Source organism: Aplidium turbinatum, chromosome 12 (genome assembly GCF_918807975.1).
Source record: "Aplidium turbinatum chromosome 12, kaAplTurb1.1, whole genome shotgun sequence".
Taxonomy (NCBI): domain Eukaryota; kingdom Metazoa; phylum Chordata; class Ascidiacea; order Aplousobranchia; family Polyclinidae; genus Aplidium; species Aplidium turbinatum.
Window position 1 is genome coordinate 3,313,556 of NC_137483.1, and position 18,334 is coordinate 3,331,889.

At 36.8% G+C, this 18,334-nt stretch overlaps 1 protein-coding gene across 1 annotated transcript; it reads right to left on the reverse strand.

Moving 5' to 3' along the window:
* Positions 1-7,012: 7,012 nt before the first annotated feature.
* Positions 7,013-18,110, reverse strand: LOC145781103 (uncharacterized). The gene is made up of 5 exons (XM_082592858.1): positions 17,652-18,110; positions 17,244-17,410; positions 11,628-11,716; positions 10,905-11,035; positions 7,013-7,620 (listed from the first exon to the last, which is right to left on the reverse strand). Exons 1-5 carry the CDS (start codon positions 17,695-17,697, stop codon positions 7,463-7,465), a joined length of 591 nt encoding a protein of 196 aa, XP_082448984.1. The 5' UTR covers positions 17,698-18,110; the 3' UTR covers positions 7,013-7,462.
* Positions 18,111-18,334: the final 224 nt, after the last annotated feature.

Consider the following 18,334-nt stretch of genomic DNA (forward strand, 5'->3'; position numbering starts at 1 on the left):
GTCGGCATAGCAGATTACAGGACACACGTCCCAATCTTATTTTATACAGATGTACAGTAGGGTGGCTCGTTTTTGAACTTTTTTTTTAAATTCTCTCGGGGTAGTGGGGAAATGGTGCCAATGAGTGAGAAAACAATCATGACAAAATTTGAGATTTGTAAAAAATTGTCTTCAGCCTCCTCATGGGGCCCAAAAATCGAAAAATGGGGTCAAAAACGCAATTTTTTTTTTAAATATTTTTAGTTTGGGTAGATACAATATTGTTTAGATATATCTAAATAACCTATAAAAAAAAATTGAAGTCATTTGAATGATTCCTTCAGCTTCCTCACAGCTTCTAAAAATTTTCATTTTGCTGAAAATTTCGCATTTCTGTTTGTGGTTACATAACTACAAACTTCGTCAGTGACGTAAATTCAAATAAAAGACGTCACTTTTTCCTACCAAATTAACCCAATTTTATTAAAAAATGACGCAACAGCTCAGGGCAGGCCTATAAAGAGAAATACAATGACGTTTTATAGCTGGCAAAATGTCTAACGCAATTATGTATCATGTACCCACCCACAAAAATGCGAAATTTTCATCAAAAAAGAAATTTTCAGAAGCTGTGAGGAAGCTGAAGGAATAGTTCAAATGACTCCAATTTTTTTTCTTAGGTTAATTAGATATATCTAAACAATATTGTATCTACCCAAACTAAAAATATTTAAAAAAAAAATTGCGTTTTTGACCCCATTTTTTGATTTTTGGGCACCATGAGGAGGCTGAAGACAATTTTTTACAAATCTCAAATTTTGTCATGATTGTTTTCTCACTCATTGGCACCATTTCCCCACTACCCCGAGAGAATTTAAAAAAAAAGTTCAAAAACGAGCCACCCTAATGTACAGGCACCACTCTGCAAAGCGTTGTGGCTTCGTTCCCAAGCAACCATTCGTAATTTTGTGCGTCTTTTTACTCCGACTAGAAGACATCAACTTTGCTACCCTTAAGTTATCAGCTGAAACTATCAGTTTGTATAACTTCGTGACGAAAAGGATAGGAGAAATCATGCGAAGCCGCCTGCGCCCATACAGGTTGGGATTATCATTCTCCTCTTTTTTTAGTATTATTAGGAGCTAACTTGATTTGAGAAACTTTGTTTAGCCATTTTGGGCGCTGTTTTCTTTTGTTTGGAATTGCACTATATGCACAGTTATTTACCCTGAATATGGAGTTTTGTGTGTAAGCTTGGTTAGCGTTTGGCCATGTAATTTATTTTGTTTTTGATAAGGCAGGAGTGCTGCCACGTGCTCAGATCAATAAAACAGTACCATTCATAACACGTTGTTCACACGTTGAATAACCACTACAAAACATACCAGCCACTTTACGCCTACCAATTTTATCTCGGTATGTTCTTTTTGGTCACGCTTCCTGTACCATTACTGTTCCATACACCCTATCAGCCGTAAGCTTACGCCATGACACTGTCATGTTACGTAGTACTCTCATTTATCGTAAGCTAAGTTACTATTTACCGCTTTTTCATATCGTGCCTCAAGTTATGCCTTGCCTCACTGACATTGTTGATTTGCTGATATCGCATCATCAACTGTTTCCCACTGCATTTCCAGGTGCCCATCATTTCACCTAGCCTACGTCCACTAAGCTATTCTTTCTCTCACCGCTTTCGCTCATTCACTGACATTGTATCCTCTGTATTGTATCACATTGTATGCACTTACAGTCTACATATTTTTCCGGTCTATTCTCACACCTGAACAGTTTCTAGAACTTCATCAGTCGACATGACTAAATCATGTTGCTTGGTCGTTTCAACCATTCTTGTGCTTTTTATCTTATTATACTAGCGTGTATGACGTACGTACCTTACTTATTAGGCTACATGTATATCTCATGGATTCTACTCTGTATTGCTTTTTGCAGATGCGCCACCTCACCACATGGTTGCTGCATGGCCACCTGGAGATGCGGCCTGATTTGTCACATTTTGCAGATTTTGATTACAGCTACTGCTAGTGCTTGACTGACATTTTTTGAGATGTTTTTACTTTTTGCCGTTTCTTAATGACTAAAAACTTTTTTGTTGCCTTGGGGAAGCAGTAGCAAATGAGAAAAAGTAAGTTGAAATACGCAAAATCAGACTGTTATTGAAAATTAACAGTCTGACTTAAATCTTCGAAATCAAATTTTCTTTGTATTCTAATATGTGAGGATGTTAAAACCTATTGTGTCATCTGGGGAAAAGAATAAAGAAAGCGTAAAAATCTAATTTTTAGAAAAATTTATTTAACCTTCGTCCGGCTGCATGGGTACAATTGTACCCATTCCAATTTTAAAATACGACAGTCTTTTTTCTAGAAACCCGAGAGACCTGAAACTTCCTGACATCTCTACATTTCTGTGTTAGATTATGCAGACTAAATGTCGGAAAAAATCTTTACACGTTACCGAGATTTAGGGTCGAGTTGTTTTTACACCCTTAACAGGCGGTATGGGTACAATTGTACCCTTGCACATTGTGTATCTAAATAATGCCAGTATACATAACACAAAGACAATTTTTTGAATGTTGAATGAAACAGAGTACAGAAATGATTTATTTGACACAGAAATATGAAAGAAAACTTAGTCGAGATGGGTTTAGTCAGTGTCACAAGTAATACACTTTGTTTTTGTTATGGAGTGTTAGTCGCACACAGGCTGAACGCAAGCCACGCAGCCTTTCCTGGTTTTACGTCGTTTTTGTTTCTGATCTCTGCAGACATAGCAACTGCCAACAATCGGTGTAGCTCCTCGATTTCCATGGGGTTCTTTGGGGTTAGCTTCTGCCCCTTCTGGCGGTGTCGCAATGGGCCGTCCTAGAACCATTTCCACTGCAGCTCGAAGGAAGCGGTTTCTCATCATCATGCGGTTGGTAGTGCGAGCTTCCACTGAAGGCATACATAGCTGTTTCGCAAGATATTTCAAGAACTTTCTCCGTTGGTCCTTTTTCCTAAACACTGGCTTGTGTTCCCTGTAGATGATAAACGACGCTAAGCCAGTGACGTCGATCATGTTATAGAAAAACGCCAAAGGCCAACGCAGTGTCCGTCGTTTTACTGTGTATTCACCCAGCATTTTGTCCATTATGTCCACCCCCCCTTTGGTTTTATTATAGTACGTGATGATCTCTGGTTTGCTTGATTGTGTTGCTTCGACTTCTCCGGTCATGTGCATGGATGATAGAAGCACAACTGATCTGTTTTTCTTTGGCACATATGAACAGACTGTTGCATCTCGATGGTAGGCGAAATTGGTCGAGTGAAGTGCTCTTTCCTTGCCAGGTTGCATGTTGCTTGGCAAAAACCTCTTGTTTTTTCTGACTGTTCCAACTAAAGTCATGTCCCAGGTGTTCAATACTTTAGCTAGCTGCATACCTGTGAAGAAATTATCGGTGGTGACATTTCTTCCAGAGCCTTTATACAAACAGACCAGGTCCAAAACTGTTCGCTCACCAACATTTGTTTGTCGGGGACCATCTATTGGTTTTCCAGTATAAAGCTGACCATGCAGCGGGTAGGCGTTTGATGCATCACAAGCCCAGAAAACCTTGATACCATATTTAGCTGGTTTAGATGGTATATACTGTGTGAATTTGGTATGTCCTCGAAATGGAAACAATTGTTCATCTATCGTGATACATTGATGTGGCTTGTAGGCTCTCTCCAAATTTTTATTCAGCATTAGCCACAGATCTCGTATTGGTGCAGCTTTATCTGTTTGCACACGCTCTGCACGTGTATTATCGTTGTCAAATCTGATAAATCTGAGCATCAACTTGAAGCGGTCACGAGACATAGCTGCACGTATAAGAGGCAAAGCATCTACTTTCCACATATCTTCCAGATTCTCTTTGTTATTCCTGTGTACACCAGCAGCAATAAGGATGCCAATAAATGCACTGAGCTCAACTTCAGTAAAGGGCTCGAATGTTCTTAGTGGTGGCCGTTCAGAAGCATTACGAAATCTTTCTGCGAGATTGTTGTTGAAAGCTTCATAAACTCTTCTAGCCTTTCGATTTGTTTCTCTTAGTATGATGTCACACATCTCTGGACTCATGATGGATTTGAACAGCTCTTTTTCTGTAAATAGATTGCTGGTTGCTGCAGGCCCACCTCTTTGTCGTAGGATGTTACGAGATCTTGTTTGGGCAGTTGGCAGCGGATCTCTATGCCATTCGGTTTCATCCTTAGCAATCCAAATGCTATCAACATGTTGAGACATGGCAGGGACATCTTCAACACTCGATCTCGTCTGAGTCGTATTCTTCTTCCTGTTCTACCACCATTTCTTCTTCAATGTCGGACGCTTCTTCAATGCCATCATCTGCTTCTGGTATGTAGTTTTCATCGTCAGATGCAACATATGCGCCTTCCTCATATTCAGAATCAGATTCTTCAATCATACGCCTCATTTCATCGACCGTATATCTGAAAGGCAGCAAAAAAGTAAATAAATGTGTATAATGTTTCTTTGTGAAATACCGGTACTACAAAAGTAGGCTATAAGCTGGACACAAAATGATACTGACCTCAATCGTCGTGTTCTTCGATTATCGTAAATGCTAGATTCAGCATCACCATCACTCAGGATTTCTTCACCAACCTTCCAAAACTTATAGCCTACAGTACAACCAATTTTCAATCTACAGTTTACACCTAACCAATTCCGGCAGAAAACTTACCAATTCCTACTAGTCCTACTCAAATATAATCAAAAACTCTAATACTGCACGTGCCTTGTCTTATCTAAGGCAAGAGACGAAGGGAGAGGAAACGAAGTGGAACGACTGGGATGACGATAGCTGATCGCAGGGGCAGAAAGGATGATAAAAATAAAAGTGGAATGGAGAGAGAACTGGTGCAGCAACACGTGCTATACTTCCCTAGAACACAGTATTTAAACGCTCTGACCAATAAATACGGCATACCGTACAAAAAATATAACTAACTTGGAAATTTCAATGGAAAATGTACGTGGGTACAATTGTACCCATGCCGCCTGTTAGCGGTGTAAAAATATGCAGTCTGACAAAGGTTAAACGTTCGCACAAAGTTAAAAAAACCTGGAAATTTCTGCAAAATGTGACAAATCAGGCCGTATCTTTAGGTGGCCATGGTTGCTGCTAGACGGCATGCGAGAGACTTTGTGAGACTGACAGCACTACGATGGATAACACGGCAGAGTTATCAACGTCATCGCCACCACACTGTGGCTCTCATCAACTTACCTCCACGTGAGATGCCTCTATTCAGAGAAGCTTTTAAAAGGAAGCTCTACAGAGACAGCGTCAACTCGGCTAACCTCATACTCGCCAAGCACTGAAGCTGAATTGCCGTCTTTCATCATGGTCAACCCTATGTCTGCCGCTACACTGTGACACAACGCACAGTAGTTGCATTGTGCGCACTCAAGCCTTCTTCACACAAGAAGCACTCTACTTCAGCAACATCGCCGCAGCATTCATCAGCACAAGATGTCTACTTTACAGCTTGCGACTTTACAAGCTGGCCACTCATTCATGTCGTGCTCACCATCTGTCAACAGTCATAAACTGAACTGCTCATCAGTATTGCTGTCATAGCTTCGTCCCGAACTCAACATACTCGAACTCTATAGCATATCTTGTCCTCAAAGACATTTCTCTCATGAACGCCATCTCTGTCTCGCACAACCTTCGCACACGCGTAGCTCACAGCTATCCTATTACTATTCTGGTTTGCTTCTATGAGTGTCAAGTCCTATCTCTACAGAGGCGGAGCATGGATAGTCATGGACACTTACCTGCCTATATAGCCTACGATATTTGTGTATTTTATTTTTAAAACTATTCGTAGCCTAATGCTTACTCAAGAATGACGCAGCTGCCATAACATAATTTTTCCTGAGCATTAGGCGAAACTGCATCACTCCTAGACAAGAGGTAAAACTGTACCCAACATATTAGTCAAGCCACTATTGTATTGCCTAAATAAGCCAAGAAGTCTCTCAGGGAACTACGACATCGCCTCATCTCTTATGATAAACGATTTTTTCCCCTTCAACCACAATTACAGTCCTGCAATTATTGTATATCGTAGTAAGCCAAAAGGCTCCTAGGGAATTACGACATCGCCTTATCTCTTAATATCGTTTCCCTTGCAACCACACGCCCACTCAAATACTGTGGACCATATAAACCATTTACTGTGGTATACTTGCTTATGTGTGCGTCCAATCTCCTCATCCCACGAGAGGAGAGGGCCATGTGTCTTCCCCTACTAACTTGTAGCCTACAATTGTCTTTCTTTGTAAAGTATCTTACAATACTGTATAACCACACATCTGTATTATTTGCATCATGTGTAATCGCTTGTGATATGATTAATCTGTTATTTTGGCGTAAGTAGGGAAGTATGTAACATGTACCACATTTTTAATTAACAAATTTAAATTTATGAGAACATTTTGCTGAAACCTATGAGAACTAAACTTTGAAAATGCAATTCAACTGTTAAAATTCAAAACTTAAATTCCGCTCTCACGGAATCTAGTTCACACTTCCCCACAAATACCACTTTCACGATAAGCTATTACTGATGAAAAGGTACTACCGGTATATTATGAAATAACCGAGGAATTGAAAAATGCACACACTCAGAGACAGACTTAAAATGAGAACAGACTGAACAGCATCAAAAGGGAAAGGGAAAGTTCACGACTGGAGAATGTCGCTTTTCTGACACCAATCGATAAAACTAAATTGGTTAGAGACAGAATAAGTACTTTTCAATTTCCCGAATAAAAACTTGAAACTTTGATTATCAATTAATATATTTAATATTACATTTAACTTATTTAATTGTTGTAGGTAGCCTAATCATACCCCTAGATTAAATTATCCTTTAATCAAAAAACAGCTTTAGATAGCCAAAACCATACAAGTCTAACAATGTTGTCTTTTATACAAATCACCACTGCTGCGTTCAGGTTTCAAAGTGTTGTTTTATTTCGATGTAAAATTAAATATCCTTTATTGACAATGTTAGCTTTATACAAGATGTCACTGCGGCTGAACAACAAGACAGAAATGCGAGTCAAAAAAAATGCTGATCACTGGTACGTGACATGAAAATTTCAATTCGCAACTATGTCTTGGTCCAAATTCGTCTGTTTGAAATTCTATAAAGCAATTACAATATATTTATTCTAACTGATTTCAATCATAGCGTCGCTTTAAAATCAGAGGTACACTAATGTTTTAAAATATTAGCTAGACAGCCCTTACAAATTAAACCAAGGCTTATGGCAAAAATATTGAACATGCAACCAGAATGAAAAGTTGAAATATTGAACATATACCAGAACGAAATGTTGTTGTATGGTAGTTATCTCTTGCTGTTGTATAGTTGTTATATACATCTGTTGTATAGCTCTAGTTCACAGTTGTTGGTGTGTCACACGTATATTCTGGAGAAAAGTTTCCATCAGTGCCGCAAGTAAAAGCTTCGCTTGTGAAACTACAAGTGGCAGTATTTCCACAAGTCACCTTTGGCAGTTGCATCGGATTTAGAAGTTGGATTGTAAAACAATCTGCATGGAACAATTTAAATGTTTATAATTTACAAATTGACTGAGTAGGCTGCTCTACTCAAGTAGGCTATTAGTAAATTTTAATTAGACACAAATTATTTGGCCTTAGTTAGGAAAGTAACGAATACAAGAGGATAATTGGTTATATGCTGACCTTAAAATAGAGAATAAATATGATTATTCTTTGTTTGTAAAAACTGTTTACTTACCTTTCTCAACCTTATTTTATTAAAAAAAATAGTAGGATTTCAACAGTAGATTTAAGGGATAGACAATTGTTATGAACACCTAAAAAGCGAATCCAATATTTTGTAATAAAAAAATTGCCCACTCAACTAATTAACGATCACTCACTTATTTCAGTGTTAATTATGTGGAATTATAAGTATTACAATTATGAGGTGAAATATTCCTTGTACACTAGGCCTACTGTATAAACATTAGGCAAACATGGAACACTTCAAAAATATTTTCGAAAATTTTCTGTTGAGAAAGAGAGAGAAACACTTATTTCGGCTGTTGCGAGAATAGTACGGTACGTCGGTACAATTATAAACAATTGCGAATAAAATAAAGCCATAGCAATCTATTGTAGATAACACAATAGACAAGAAGCAGCGAAAGACTACATGAAGTCATTGAGTCAGCTGAAAAACATAGAGATGTAGAAACTTCCAACACAAAAGTTATTGAAATTAGTCTGTGTTTTTAAATATAAGAAATTATCTAAATACAACTTCAAGTTTAAATCAAAACTTGTAACACAAAATTTTCCGAAATCTAGTTTTCATGTGATAAATTTTGTTCAATGCAAAGTGAGCGTGTGTATCAAAATTCATTATTGGGCCAATAATACACAAAAACCATAAAAACAGATCACATGTTGTGGTAAGTAAGGCAAGGTGCGAAAAAACTAATTTTAGAATACAGAAAGCAAGAAAGATGAGCCGCAAGCCTTCAATTGTCTGTTCAAAGGTGGATTGTTGCGTGTGGCAAGCCTGACATATATCAATATATCAACAACACATTTATTGACTAGAGCTGGGAAACACCTGAATTTAAATTCTCTACAGAAAACTGCAATTAAAGATCACATTTCCTCATGTACAGAATGCGAAAACAACGTTTCTATCAAGCAATTTTAGATCATGTCCAGAGATAAGTCTGAGTATCAAACCAAGATCTTAAAAGCCTTGTACATAAAACGTAACAATCCACCTTTGAACAGACAATTGTAGACTTGCGGCTCATCTTTCTTGCTCTCTGTATTTGAAATTAGTTTTTTCATACCTTGCTCTTTCTACCACATCATGTGATCTGTTCAACACCTTTTGATGCAGTTACCTTTGATTCTCGTAGAGCCCATACCCTTGAGTTTGAGCTAGTCAGAAGTACTGTGGAGTTTTTTTTTCTCTTTATAGATTTAATAAACCATTGTATTTTATTCAGATGTAGTTAAATTGTATATATGTTATTCCTGAAGAGGACACCTTGTGATGTCAAAAACGTTCGATAATTAATTTGTTGCGTAGGTTTGTGTTTCTGTAAAATTAATAACCTTGACTATGTTAAACTTGATCACGTTTCTTGACTTCGTATGCCTATGGTTCAAATTTTATTTTATCGAAACTTTGGTGCTCTCCCATTGTTTTAGATCCGTTACTGATATCGCTATCCGGACATCTCGTTAACGCGTTTTTTATTTTTGTATTCACAAAATATTATAACAAAGTTAATATTTATGTATATATGTATAAAACCTGTAAATTGTTTAAAATATGTTGTAACCTTAAAAGTCTTCAGTTTACACATATTCATAAATGCTTAGGTGTTCGCCACAGTGTGAAATAACAATATAGGCAATATTATCAAGACCGGTAACGTAGCTAGAAAGAAATATTTATGGGAACAAAAGCAAATTTTGGGAGGAGGACAAATATTTTAATCCATGAAATAAAGTTTAGTTTAAAAATATAGCTAATGAATGCAACCAAACATTGTTTGCTATTTGCGATTTATCAACAACGCTGCGATTTATATTTTAAATGTTTTTTTTTCATCCAGCGTATCGCTAAGTTCTCTTATTGGAAAGCAGGGTTTTTGCTGATTATCTCTCTAAACTCATTTCTTTGGGGGGAGACAAGATGAAATTTTGTGGAAGGCAAATTGCATATCTTCGTTTCTTTGCCCAAAAAATCAGGCGCTAACCACATGAGCTATTATGGCACTTATGTGAACAAACAGGTATTTTTATCAGTATAAAACTGAAGACTTCAGGTTTTTTGTGAAGAAACTGGTGTTCATTGACCAATGTACTCTTCATCTATCTTGACGTAGGAACTTGTCGTGAGAATTTATTTGAATAAAAACCTTTTGGCGATCCCAATAAGGGTGAAACAGCATCTTAAAGTTTGTAGTGAATAATAACTGTACTTGATGTGTACTGAAACGTTTGGGTGTTTCTCAAGATAATTATCGTTATCTATTGTCGTATTATAATTATGATATAAGATATAATGTAATGTATATTATATATATTTTATGATATAATAAAAAAAAACAATGAAAACTATTGATACGGTACTACAAAAAGTGCTCAATGCTGAGCAAAAAAGCAAAGCAGAACGAATTAAATCAAATATAGTTATTATCATCTGAAACTTTAACAGCCTGTTTCACCTAAATAAGGATCATCAGAAGGACCTTATTCAAATAGAATCTATTTGAATAAGGTCCTTCTGATGATCCTTATTTAGGTGAAACAGGCTGGTATAATATAATATATGTTTATCATATATACGATAGGATAAGCTTTGTATTAGGCTATATGATATATATTCGATACAAAATTTTTAATGCGGTTAGGTTTACAAGCTCTTGAAGAGAGTCAAACGGACAGTACTTGGAAGTATCAAACATCTTCTTCTCGCTATTACGTAAATATTTTGCCATTAATCAACACTACACCTAAAAATGAAGCCATGACAAGTGATGGACTGTGTTGTACACGAAGTTACAGTATATTGAAAAATATTTTGAAACGAAAATTTCTTTTGTTTATTTTATTTCCGGTTATGTTTTCTTCGTTATGAATAGCATTCCATTACATTTTCATCTTCGTAATAAGTTACACCAGAAACATGCACTAGACTAGATCAATACCTATAGTGACACGGTTTTATTCACCATATTTTATTTCAAAACAAAAGGACCTCGCATCCTAATAACTGTTATGACAAGGACCTCGCATCCATCTTTAACTGTTATGACAAGTTTCAACTTACGTGGTACCACACATTTTTCAGACGCAGAACCAGGAATACCAACAATAAGGCTGTCAGTGTCGGAGAAATTGAGGACAGTCAAAGTTGATACAAAACTCCTCGGTGAGACAACACCGCGGTCAGGATTGTTGCTGTTGAAAATAAAAGTTATTAAAATAAGAGTCAAAGCTCAGCAACGAAACGTAGTTACCTGCAAAATGGCAATAACAGAGCATGAAACTCGAAAGCTCTCTCTGTCGAAATCATTGTTGTTAGGGAGTTAATTACGTCTGTGAGTCACAACTTCAAAGTTATGACAAAGAATGCTCACTTTCTTGGTATGAAAAATTTATCGCCATTCTCAAGAAGCGAACATTTTACAAACGAAACAAATCACGTTGTTGCAAAAACGCTGAAAAACAAACAGTCATAGTGTGACTCATCAACGAACAGGAATAAGTACTAAGTAGGTTTGGAATTTTTGTGTAAATCTTTGACAAGTGCCCAAAAGGTTAAAAACATCAGCTCTGACAAAATTAATCAAATCAATTTAAAGCGGTAGGCCTGCCCTAAACGTTAGAACATCCCAGAAAAAAACATTCGTCATTTAAACATTGATTCAACGTTTGCAGATTCTTCTTCATATTAAATTGATGATCACATTCAATGTTTTCCATTCACAGCAGGCAAGACAGGCAATAAATCAAACTGAACAAAACTACTTAACAACAACAGAATTCATACCTTATATTATATGCGTATGGAAATAGGCCTGTAGGAGTTATCACCATTGGAGCATTGCCCAAAAGAACTGTGACTGAAGCAATAATGGTCTGAAATAAAATTTTAAGATCACTGACAGGTTTCTCTAGTTCCAGTCACAATGACCACGTAGGGGTGCTATATAGTTTTGGACCTGTAAGCAAAAGCCGACAACAACCAAACCTCAACATCAAGTGACCAAACTTTGTTTGTTATAATATTTTTACAATTCACTAAATGACCAACTAAATGGTCACCATAAGTGAAGTTCATTTTGTTAAGCAGATACATCAAAACAATTTGAACAGCATAAAGCAGATCGGCATGTCTGTGTAACATCCAATCAAAAACTTTTCAAGTTTTGTTGCCTTGTAATTCTTGTCGGCACCGTTTCATGTACCTGACAAGTTATATTTATTTATTTTCTGCAATAGCTCATTGTCCAAAAGAAGGAGCAGCTATGCAAACTAAACGTTATAAAAGTGTTCATCCTCATCATCACCATAGGCCGATGCCGTCTCCGAGTCGAAGGTTGACTGTCAATTGCTTCCACACTTCACTTTCTTTTGCTACTCTTTTCGCTTCTCCGATGCTTGACAAGTGAGACCACTGTTTTACATCATCTCCCCAAGTGTGTCTCCTTCTTCCCCTGCACTTCTTTCCTTCCACCATACCTTTAATAACCAATTGATGTAGTTGTTCTGCCGATCCTCTCAAAATATGTCCCGCGAATTTCATCTTTTGTTTTGCTAGATTGTTTGCCCATCCATCTTGCACTCCAATTCTTTTTTTAATTGTTTCGTTTGTAACGTGTTGTTTAAATCACATTTATAATATTCTCAGTTGTAATTGAAAATCTTATCGCTTCTTAAACATTCTTTACATTTTCAAAATGACGGTTTTGTTTAACCGACTCTTCTTTTTACATCATTGGTGCATCTTCTATCTTGAGTAATGTGGGACCCAGTGTTGTACGTTGACGGCGTTAACTTTTTGTTGACGCTGAGGGTAGCGCGTCAGTTAATTTTTTAGTTGACGGAAGTGATAGCGCCGTCAATTATTTTGGCGATTTTACGCGTCAAGCGCTATGCGTCATTTCTTGTTTTCATGGAAAATCTCATTTCACAATGAGAGTTTCACAATGAATTCTAGCCAGTGCGACTCATTCGAATTACCCGCTTTCGCGCTGGTTGGAATGGCTACCTGGAATACAAGTGGAAGAAGTACGCCAAATGGTGATCCTTGATATCGTGAGCAGTATCGAGAACAAGAGACCAGAGAGAGAAAGCGAAAAATCAATGAATGTCATCGCGGAGGTTGACGATATTTTATTTCAAGAGCTCTATTGCCCTGAAAAGAGCGATTTTGTTTTCACTTGGAAAAGACAATATGCGTCCCAAACGAAGCAGATTGTCGGATAAACTTTTTGAAATTCTTGTGTTTTCTACAAGGAAATAACTAATAACCTAAACCAGCTAATTACAATACAGTCTCCAAACATAAAACCTGCTCTTAACTTATAGATATTGTTAGACTAAACTTGGTTGAAATACTTCAGTTTTGTGAGACCCTGGCTAAAATAGCGCTACAAATTTGCGCTGACGCCGTCAATTTCTTTAAGAGCTGATGCAGTACTTTATGCCGTAAAGTTTTTAGGCAATTCGCGCTGACGCTGACTCCGTCAGTTCATTTCACTGACGAGTACAATAGGGTGGTTTTTTTTGACTTTTTTTTCGAAATTTCAAAACAGCTAGTCATAAAAAGTTGCACAGGCATAAAAAAGTTACGTGTGCAAAATTTCATCAGTTTGGGGTTGCATCTTCTGCCCCCGCAGTGAAGTCAGACTTTCAATTTATCCAAAAAAAAGGGGAAATTTCACTTTCCGTTTTAACATAATTTTTTTTGTAATTTTTTATTCGACTAGTTATAAATTGTAAGCGGCATGCACCCAGACTTTCCTAAGTAAAGGCATGTTCAAAGCTTAAGGTTTACTGCCCCCGCATCGACGACCAAAATGCTTAATTTTCACCAATTTGAGATGCATTTTTGTCATTTTTCTATAAACAAACTTGTCGCAAAAGGGCGAGATGGTGTTAACGCAGTAGGCTACGCTCATTATCTTCTGTCCAAACTCTTTCATTGCCCATATGTTTTATGATAAAGAGTTACAAATAAAAAATGAATAACCTTTTGAAGTCAAAGTTTAGATGTGGGACTAAATTTCAGCAAAATTTGGAGCAAATGAAAGAATCTGTAAAGCAAAAATTATTTGATATAGGTTGTTGTAAGTGTTCCAATTTTCAGCTATGTAGTTGCCTGCAGGAAAATCGTGTCCCTGTTACGGAACAACAGTTCCTTCTTGATGAAAGAACAACCCGCATAATGGTGATTGATAAATTTGATAAATCGGCCACAAAATCTAATTTTGAACGTTATTCAAGCTCAGAAACTTTGTCTACCAATGAACACTGCGGAGATTATGATTATCAGCCCAGTTTTGCCTCGGTAAACCTCAGAAAAAGAAAAAAAGCTACGTCCACTTTAATCGTATTTGCTAAATTATGCAATCGTACTGGTATTTCAGATAGGTCTGCAGCACTTATTGCTTCATCACTTCTACAAGATGCGGGAGTTGTAATGGATAGCGAATCTCAATCTGTTAAAGATAAAAGCAAAGTGAGAAGAGCGATAAAAAAACTGAGGTTTACAGCTCAAATGGAAAGTATCATGTGCCTAAATTTGCAAAGCATATATAGCATTATATTTATATAGCATATATTAATGAACCACTCAAGATGGCTGACCACAGCCAATAGAATTCTACGTTTATATGTTGCATCTAACGAACCGTCAGCTGCATTGGTGGAATTTGTGGACTATATTTTTATGAATGTTTACATTCCAGTATGGTTTGCTATTAAAAGGAAAGCAATTTCACTAATGGCCCAAAACATTTCTCTGAAATTCTACACTCTGCTCAGAAGCTATCAAATAAAGCTCGCAATATCGTTAACAAAGTACTACCAAGGAATACGTTTTTTGCCCATCCTGGAAACATTTTGATAGCAATGATATGTGATACCGGAGAGTAGGCTATGTAAGGGTACTAGGATGGAGAAGAATTTTCAATTCAAGAATATTATCATCTCACAGCATTCGTCAGCAAAAATGCATCCTGCCAATATTGCAGTTCAGTTCCGAACGTTACTTTGAGATGATAGACTGGCAAAATATTCCAGTTACGGAACCCCCAGTGATGCGTGGTGTTGACAGCAGTGTGATAGAAGAGCACATCAAAACAAAGATGCTTTAAAAACAGTTGTTTCCTATGTTTCCCTGCCACACACAAACCGTTGAGAGAGCCATTAAACTCGTCACAGATGCCTCATCACATGTGGTGGACAGCATTGAAAAAGATGGGTCCATTAAAGCAATATTACAATAAAGGAAAAAAATTCCTCGGTTCCAGTCGAAACAAGATTTTATGATTCATTAGACTTTAGCCAGAACTAAGTTTGAACAATAATCTGGTGAACTGGTTAAAAGTCCTTGTTGTTTGTTGTATTTTTGACACAATTTCGTTTTTTTTGTTGTTGTTAACACAAGTTCTTTTTTATCGTTACATTGCTGTCAAACAAAGTTTACTCCTGTATGTGGTTCTTGTAGTACTTGTAGTAGCCTATCAAGTGAACGTTTAATTTTGGTTTGTAAATGACAAATTTGTGTAAGCCACACAATGTCATGATAACAAGTCATGTCGAAACTGTAGCCTACAATACATTCTATTTACGGAACCTGCAGATCATATTGCTTTTATTCTGAAGTATAATATAAGTTGTGTTTTATAGCTGTAACTGAGTGATCAAGCTTTCTATTGCTTTTAATTTAAGCAAGACCACGTCTTATACTGTAGTTTGTCAATTCGTATTATCCTGCAAAGTTTGTGGACAGAACATAAATGAACGTACAGCGTTAACACCATCTCGCCCTTTTGTGACCAGTTTGTTTATTGAGCAATGACAAAATTGCATCTCAAATTGGTGAAAATTCAGCATTTTGGTAATCAATGCGGGGGCAGTAAACCTTAAGCTTCGAACATGCCTTTGCATAAGAAAGTTCTGGGTGCATCCAACTTACAATTTATAACTAGCCAGAAGAAAAACTACAAAAAAATTATGTTACAACGGAAAGTAAAATTTCCCCCTTTTTTTCGAAAAATTGAAAGTTTGACCCCCGGGGGCAGAAGATGCACCCTCAAACTGATGAAATTTTGCAAACGTAAATTTTTTATGCATGTGCCACTTTTTATGACTAGCCGTTTTTTTAATTTCGAAAAAAGTCAAAAACGACCCACCCTAGCGTACAACACTGGACCTTAGGTATGTATAGGTATTGACCTGTTCCAATGATTCCCCTTCCAGCTTAATTTTTGTTTTGTTATTTTCATCGCTGTGTTATTTACGTCTTGACAACATCTGGAATTTTTGTTTGGTAGTTACGTCATCTGCTGCTTGATTAAGAAGCGCGATGCCTTTGGCACCGCAAGCAACCTTTCCTTCAACTGCTTTGCCAGAGCGTCGCAGTCTTATGTTTGAACCAGCTCAGTGGCCGAGTGGTTTCGCATTCGGCTCTGGTGCTGGTAGATCTGAGATCGATTCCAGGTCGGGTCAAACCGAAGACTTTAAAAACGGTACCGGTTGTGTTCTATCCTGCATAGCGCAGTGAGAATAAGTCGGGTAATAATGTGATAATATCGCAAACCTGATATAAATTAAAAATGAGCCCTGTCGCTAAAAGACCTTAACAGTAAGTTGTACAGCGACAATAAATAAAACCATAACATTATTATTCTTATGTTTGAAACTATATGTTACAGTAGAAGTTTGTGTTGTATGCCTACTACGTTGCCTATTGCTATCAGTTTGTCTTTAGTTCTTATTGTTTTGTGTTTCTCTATTTCAGTGAATAAAAGCCTCAATTGGGCTATTAAATGTTTCATCACAATCGCTTTTTCCTGTCAACATTGTTTTTGTTTTCTTTAAATTTAGATTCGTTCCGTACTCTTTGCTAGTTTCATTCATTTTGTCCATTCCTTCCTGCAATTTTTCCTCGGTGTCAGCCATAATGGCTGTGTCATCTGCATATCTTATGTTGATCCCTACTTGTCCATTTAATCTTCTTCCGTTTCTGTCTAGTGTTGTTAACGTTTCCTTGAACATTGCTGCGCTATATATTAAATGAAATTAGTTAGAGTATGCATCTTTGTCAAACTCCTTTGGGTATTGGGATAAACTCAGTGAGACTGCTACCACTTGGAACTGCTGCTTTGAAGACTGTTACAGTTACAAGTTTTTAAGAAAAATAAGTATTTCAATGCAAGACTAAATTCGTTTAGTCATTTTTCTTTAATATTGTGTTTCAAAGACACAAAATAAACAATATATGAAGCGATGTACCTAGCTGGCAACAAGAAAACTTGAAAAATTTATTTTTTGCTATGACTTTAGTAAGCCAATAGCAATAAAAATTACCAAAAAACACGACAAAATAATCATTGGATTATTGAAGAACAAAACATCTTGCAACAAGAATACTCACATTTCTACCATCAGGATCCCAAACCCAATTGAAAGACCACGGGAGCCCAGCAGAAGGAACAATGTTTGATGAGAAGGAAACAGTTGCAACTCCGTTTGAACAAGATTGGATTGTACAATTTCCAAGGGAGTTGAAGGTTTGTAAATTTGTACTTTGAAAACAGATTCCTAAAACAATGTTCTCAGATTGCAACAATCAACCAGTTAACTTTCACTTGTCACCTCCAAACTCATAGGTAGCTACATCGTGTTGAAAACTGCAACAATGCTATATGGTGAGAGAAAACAGCTCAGTAATTTATGTAAACAATACGAGCTTAGAATAGGGTATTCTAAGTAAATCACATACAATTAATGTTTTATTAAAATTGTTAAGTTTTTAAAGTCCAAAACTTAGCAATGCACTTACCAAAAACTATCCAAAACAAACCCAAAGTGAGATGTAGGTAGCCCATTGTATTAGTTATTGCACTCTTTGCTTTGTCAAAGCGAAATGTCTTGAATATTTTGGTAAAGAAGCAAGTTTGTTAGCAACAAGTTATTATTCATAGGCTTCTAAAACGTTAATTTTGTAGCTGCTAACAATACAATTATTGCATCAAATGCAATGATATTGCAGCAATATTTGCTAAACAATATTCTTTTCTATGTCCTGGCTTAGATTATACGGAAGGCAAGGAAGCTGAGTTTCGTGTCCACCTTCATGCATGCCTTTAAGTATCCTGCCAAAGGCGTGGACGCATGCTCTTAAGCTTTGTTGCACCAGTGTCTTTTCAAGTTCCGAACCAGGGTTTTCACACTCCACTATGAAGCAACATTAAATGCTCATTGACACATCAGCAGCAAAACAAATCCCTCGGTGATGTTAACTGCAGACAGTGGCACACTGCTTCTGCCCTGGTGATGTTAGATGTATATGAACTCGTCAGCCAATTAAATTAACATATTTGAAGATAAGATAAAAAAGGCGCAAGCTTAGTTTATGCAAACAGTTGAGTAAACAGACACACCTAGATCCCACTGACGCAAAACGAAAGTAAACTTTGCAATTCCAGTAATACAAGATACTGCGCAAACAAAAACATCATAAAA